This window comes from Euwallacea similis, chromosome 29 (assembly GCF_039881205.1).
Source record: "Euwallacea similis isolate ESF13 chromosome 29, ESF131.1, whole genome shotgun sequence".
Taxonomy (NCBI): domain Eukaryota; kingdom Metazoa; phylum Arthropoda; class Insecta; order Coleoptera; family Curculionidae; genus Euwallacea; species Euwallacea similis.
In genome coordinates, this window is record NC_089637.1 from 1,837,089 (window position 1) to 1,843,821 (window position 6,733).

The 6,733-nt window shown below is 39.4% G+C and overlaps 3 protein-coding genes across 3 annotated transcripts in view; all 3 read right to left on the reverse strand.

Annotated features, from left to right (window-relative positions):
- The window catches only part of Klp3A (kinesin-like protein 3A), a 196,339-nt gene that overhangs the window by 126,581 nt on the left and 63,025 nt on the right, over nt 1–6,733 (reverse strand). The gene's annotated exons all lie outside the window — the stretch shown is intronic.
- The window catches only part of LOC136417622 (trafficking protein particle complex subunit 2-like protein), an 86,168-nt gene that overhangs the window by 7,719 nt on the left and 71,716 nt on the right, over nt 1–6,733 (reverse strand). The window lies entirely within an intron of this gene.
- Nucleotides 1,057–6,479, reverse strand: l(1)G0007 (ATP-dependent RNA helicase l(1)G0007). The gene is made up of 7 exons (XM_066403342.1): nt 5,014–6,479; nt 4,731–4,862; nt 3,631–4,241; nt 2,409–2,657; nt 2,073–2,358; nt 1,368–2,015; nt 1,057–1,312 (listed from the first exon to the last, which is right to left on the reverse strand). Exons 1-7 carry the CDS (start codon nt 6,440–6,442, stop codon nt 1,110–1,112), a joined length of 3,558 nt encoding a protein of 1,185 aa, XP_066259439.1. The 5' UTR covers nt 6,443–6,479; the 3' UTR covers nt 1,057–1,109.

A 6,733-nucleotide genomic window follows, 5' to 3' on the forward strand; every position in this document is an offset into this window, starting at 1 on the left:
GATGTACATGAAAGACATTTAAAAAATCAAGCTATGACGATTATTTTTTTGTATGATAACTTTTTTTACATCCTCTATCAAGTTTTTGGGCAACTCCAATTTATCCACATCCTGCACACAATCTAAACAGTTCCTCAAAGATAATAAGCAACCATAATATAAGCTGTACAAAGGCAGTGTTATAAAAACCTTGACACGCACCTCATGGTACTTTGGCACTGGCACATTTGGAAACCTTTCACTAAGTACCTCCTTAGATGTCCTTGGATAGTAAAAGTAATTGCCCCCAACATGCATCATATCCTTGGTGTTACTGTCTTTGGCAATAAAGGGATGTGTTTTATATGTGTTTATATCGATGTACTGGCCAGGCATCATGTCACTGTATTTTGTGTTCTCGCCAGAATAAGTGACCCACCGAAGTTCAATACGACGTTTGGTATTGTTGAAAAAACGGACATAGCACATTTCGAGGCTGTGGAGTGAACGCGGAGGTGAATCTTCTCCAAGGAATTCGGCCATGATGTGTGACAACTAGTAAAATGCTGCTAATAGTAGAAATAATTTGTGGTAGTGGCAGTAGAGTAACAAGTAAAAATAGCACGAAGTCTTACATTTGTCTTTTATTTTACTTTTAATAATGAATTCTTTGCAAAATTTATTTAGTTTCGAAAAAATAATAAGTAAATAAATAGAGGTCAATGTTAACATGACATGAATGTCAGACGTCCTGTCCTGAAAAATTCAAAGCGAACTCACAAAGCCAAGTTAATGAAACAAGCAATATGGCCGCCAGTTTAGATGTGTGTACAAAATAGAGCATAAAAAGTTAAATAAAATTACTTAATAAATTCTATATTCCATAAACACAAAGCGACTTACACTCAGTTTTTACTAAAACACAATGAAAATATGTATAATTAATAATTTTATTACAACATACACACTAAGGAACCATGACAGCCACTAGGATGTCCAGCGGAGTATATTTCGCTATTTTTTATTTAGGCAGCTTCATGGAGATTTAGGGACTTTTCTCAATTAGAATAATTTTTTTTATATAGAAATATCGTAATATATTACTAGTGATTTACATAGTTTTTACATGTTCAGAACCCAAATCTGGCAGGAGTGCGTCTAGGGGTAGCCCCGGCCGAAATAATTTCCTGCCCCTTATTCAATGCCGCCTCCTTCTTATCCGCCGCCTCTTTCCGTGCTTTCATTTCTTCCTGGGCTAGCTGCATCTGACTTTCCATTTCGAGCAAATGTTCTGCAGTCAGTTTCTTTTTCGCCCTGCCGGACTTTCCAGTTTCTGCAATTAAACAAACCCATTAGCAATGCTCAAACGTTCCCGAGTGATTCTATACCTTTTAAAGAGAAGAACATTGGTCCCAATTCGGCCAACCAATGACCGTCCACCGCAGTGACGCATTGCATATACTCACGAGCAGTCATTACCAACTCGTGGTAAACCACGTAATCCGGAGTACTGCCTAATCCGAACAGTGCTGAAGTGGGGTGTAAATGGCAGGGCATTCCAGTACGACAGTTCACATATTCCCCAATACCCTTAAGTCGGGCCGCCTGGTGAAAGTACGCCGAACAGATGCACTTTCTGACGATGTCCCAATCGGTGCCGCATGATTTTATCTCCAGCTTCTGTTGGACCACAATGTCCTTCAACTGTTGACGCACCTCTCGCACCTTGCGCATGGCCTTGATGTGGATAAAGTGCTCATTGCACCAATGAGCCGAGTAACTATTCTGTTTCCACTGATTGTAGACATTCAACAGAGTTAAATGATCGCTTTCGGGTACTTGGAATTTTTCGCGCACGCCGTCCGCCTCTTCTTCCCGTCCCTTCGGTCTGTAGAAAATTGATGGGACCGACAACATAGATACAATGATCAAAATTTCCGCGGTACAACCCATTTGGGTAGACACTATGAGCATTTGGCACTGCGGTGGGTCCAATGGGAATTCGGCCATCTGCCGACCAAGCTTGGTTAAAACGCCTGAAGAAACATCAAGTTAAGTCTGATGTCCAGCTAAAAATGATACCTTTAATCTACCTGTATGATCCAATGCCCCTAAAATCCACAACTGATACAGCGAATTCAAAATATTGTCTTGCGGTGGTGGGTCCATGAAATGGAACTGCAAAAGATCCTGAACTCCCAGCGACTTTAAAAGCAGTACCGTATTGGCCAGATTGGTTCGTTGAATTTCAGGAACAGTAGTGACCAACAATTCGTCCTTATACTGGCGTTCCGTGTACAGCCGGAAGGCTTGCCCCGGACCCGTACGTCCCGCACGTCCCGATCGCTGATTGGCGTTGGCTTGAGAAATAGGATAAATCTATCTCTCAATTAAGCGGCCCTAAGATGATCCCAAAAAAAAACAGTTACCTGCAGGGCATCCATACCGATGCGCGGATTATACACTTTGAGTTTGCAATAACCACTGTCTATGACGAAGATGATGCCGTCTACTGTTAGGGAGGTTTCGGCGATATTAGTTGCAACCACGCATTTCCTGATGCCCTCGGGCGAGCGCTGGAATATTTTCGCTTGAAGATCGGACGGTAGCTGCGAGTATATCGGTAGGATGGATAATTCAGGAGCGTTTTCGATTTCTGTCAGGCGTTCGGCTAACACCTGTTGAATTAAAGTATAATATGTACTTATTTCACTAATAAGTGCAGTGCAATGTATTTTACAAGAATAGAAGTATCATGCAAGAGCGAAAAGTTAAGATGAGTTCTATGATTTTACTAGTGCGAGAAAACTATTCCTATATCGACTATACTTTCTCTACCTTATAAAAATAAGGAATTTCGTTGCATAACTGGTTTAATCACCCAGATAAGTAAAGGTGCGTATTCATCTGAGCACAAAAGGAAGTAGAGCTGAGTGAATGTGAAAATCTATTTGTATGTAAACGCGCAAGATGATGACGATCCGTAAGATGTTAGAACTTCAAAATGCCTCTGTTTAGAAGGCATTGCTCGTTGCTGCGTTCCTACAATTTTTTTTTTAAAGATACAGCAGAAATTTAAGGGAACATTCCTTAGATCAAAATAAGAAAAAAAGTTAAGGTAAAAATACATCTGAAATTGTGTCATTTCCAAGATACAGGTTGTTCAAATTCAAAAAAAAAATCCGTTTTTTTATTATTTTCTAAAAAATTATTAGAGCGATTTCATTCAAATCTTCGCCGTTTAATAACAAAATTATAGGGTGTCTTTTATACAGTATTCAGATACCTGCACTAGTGTACAGTATGTGCGAATTTTCCTAGTTTTATTCATATTACATTTATTCTAAAGCATCATGCCGTGGAAATTAGACAATGAACATTTTCGGTCATATTATGTGAATGAAAAGATGAGTGAAAGAACAAAGTAAGTGCCACAAATTATTTTTTTAACCGAGGTAACCAAAATGGCACAATTACTTGGACTCTTCACCATATTAATGAAAGAAAGAATCGTGGGCTAACTGCGATAACGGCAGCGCTGTTTGAGAGGTGAATAATGAGTATGAGGCGAAGAACTCTTTTTGATTTCCTCATTTATTTTTCGTTGGTTACACTAACCCACAATGTTGCAATTTTACCATTTCCACTTACCTCACATGATACCTCAATATCTTCCTGTCCCGGCATAAAAATGAGAATATCTCCAGAAGGTGGTTGTAGATGGATCTGCAGGGCCTGCTTAACTGCCGCGTCCACGTAATCCTCTACCGGATTCTTGCTGAATAATACCTCCACCGGAAATGTTCGCCCCGGAATGGTAAAAGTGGGCACATTTCCGAAAAACATAGCAAATTTGCTGCTGTCCATTGTCGCAGATGTAACGATCAACTTCAAATCGTGCCTCCTGGCCACGATTTCTCTCAGTAAACCGAAGAGAACATCTGTGCTAAGAGACCGCTCGTGCGCCTCATCCATGATGACGGCACTATAATGGTCCAGGTCTGGCTCTCGCAGACTCTCTCTCAGCAGAATACCATCGGTCATGTACTTTATGACAGTGTTTTCAGAGGTGCAATCTTCGAATCTAATTGCATAACCCACTTCATCGCCCAGAGCAGTGCCCATTTCATCGCTCACTCTTTTAGCTACTGACATAGCGGCCACTCTACGAGGTTGAGTGCAACCGATCATGCCGTATTTGCTGTAGCCGTCCTCGTGTAGGTATTGAGTAAGTTGAGTTGTCTTGCCACTTCCAGTTTCGCCTTGGTAGATGGGAAAGATTATTAAAATAAACCTTGAATTCAAGTAATATTATTATATTTTATTAAGATTTAACTGATTGACAATATCATTAAAAATTACCATGGTAACAACAATGGACTGTTGCCATGGACATCAATTATTTTGTCGCTGTATACTTAAATCATGGATAGTAACAACAGCCGAATTTGATATGTTAATGATATTAAAATTTTAAGAAATGTTGAATTTTAGTTGATATGTACTGAATTTTTTGTCAATTTTTGATACAATAAAGTATAAAATTCACCACATTCCTAGTAAAATTTGAAAATTGTTAGTTATCTAAATTGATTCACATATCAAATTCAACTTCTGTCAGTGTCTGTTATTTATACAGGGACCAAATAATTAAATTTCTAGCCATTACTCATTCTTAATAAATTTTAAAAAGCATATACTTAAAATATGTCATACCTTAATAATATACCTTAAAAAGCAAATAAACTTACCCACAATAATCACTATATTATTCTCTCTGATTACATTCAGCAGCTCCTGCCTGACAGCAAAAACTGGCAAATACCTCCTTTGCTCAGAAATTGATTTCCGTTTTGCAAACTCACTTGAAGCTTCACTAGAACCTTAAAAAACACAAATGACAGCTGTCAGGCCATGACCATGTATGTGCAAATGAGTTAGAGCTCATATCTAACAGTTAAACTAACAACTACCAGTCATAACAAATAACATGATCACATCATGCACTCATAAACAAGAAATTAATACACTCACCCTTCATATGCTCAGCAAACTTGTGATCGGCCTTATAGTCAGTGCTGTCATCCTCCTTATTGTACTTTTTATCCTCTTCATCCTCTTTTTTCTTAATTCTCATTATGTTCCCAATCTTTGTGCCACCCAATTCCCAGTGTTTTTTCTGTGCCTTTCGACGCTCCTTTTGTTCACGATAAACGCGCACCAAATGTGAACCTTTCCGGGCCACCAGGGCCATGTCAGATGTGGGATCTCTGACTGGAATTACTGGCTCTGGTTGTTTAGTGAACACAATTCTTCCATCCAAAAAGGGAGGCACAATGTTATGCACTAATAGGTGAACACGGTCTATTGACTCTTCATCAAAATCTTCATTATAGTCTATAGAGTGAACTACGCCTGAAGTGAGCATTCTATTGCGTTCCCACAGCTCATTGTCCTTGTTGATTTGACGCTGTTGAGCACTCAGGCGTTTCTTTTTTCTTTGTTCTAATTGTTCCTCCTTTTTTTTAGTATACTCATCACTGACACTGGAAAATGGGTTATTTTCGTCATCATATCCCTCATCCATATTGTACCACTCCCTGTCCAGTCTCTTCTGTTCTTCTTCCCAATGCTCCCTTTCTACAGTTCCATCCCACTTTATCTCTTTGTCTAATGCAGGTGTAGCACCAGTTTTCTTCCGATCTTTCATCCAAACATTGTATTTATGGGCAGGTGTGGCTCTCTCACTCTCATCAAAAACTTTTAGTCTGTGACTTCTTTGAGATGATTCACCTTCACTTCTGGCTTTTGAGCTTCTCTCTGACCAGCTGCCATCATCCTTTTTGTACACATTTGGTGTGGGGTAGTCCCACATTGACTTTTTCAAAGGAGGATGATCATCATCTTCATCCCATGAAGTTTTGGACACAGCATCTTTGACTCTAAAATCTGGAGTTCTAGGTTCATCTCTGAGTCTTGGAGTTTCACGTCTATGAGAGTTGTGTCTTTCACTGTGGTGCCTGTCACGGTCACGTCTGTGTCGAGACTCTCCCTTATGATGGTCATGTCTATGTCTATCTTTAGTGGTAGCATAAACCCCTTTTTCCTTATATCTATCCTTCTCTCGTTCTAGCAACCGTTCCCGGGCTTCTCGAGTGACACCTCCAGTGTATGTGGGGGTTTCCTCTGTGGATGAGCGAAACTTACGTTCATCTTTAGTTTTCTCAAATTGCAAGTGTGAACGCTCTGAAGCAGGCTCAATGGAGCCCTCCTCCTCCATCGAGAAAGACATTTTACGGGCAGCATCTTCCTTTTCTCTGCGTTTTTGAGCCGCCAAACGATCAAGACCTAGCAGGGAGGGTTTGGGAACTTTGAACGTTGGCTCTTTTTTCTTTTTCACTATAAGGCCCCCTTTCTCATTGGTCGAGGTGCCTTCAAGACGATGGATTCCATCTTCATCCATTATAACCGTTTAAAATGCAATTTTTTAAGTCACCGTAGAAAACAGAAAATAAAAAACCTAAGTTAAATGTGTTTTTATTTACCTAACCTCACACTCAGCGACACTACTGATAGCAGTGACAGTATAAATACATAGCATGTGTATTTGTCAAGCTACGAAATTAATATTGGCAACAATGTATAATTAAAAAACACGAATGGGATATCGCGTTAAATTTATAAGTACTTGCACCAACGAACTTAGTATATACCTCTAAACTAGGTTTATTAATAAAATTTTACGTGCAATTTT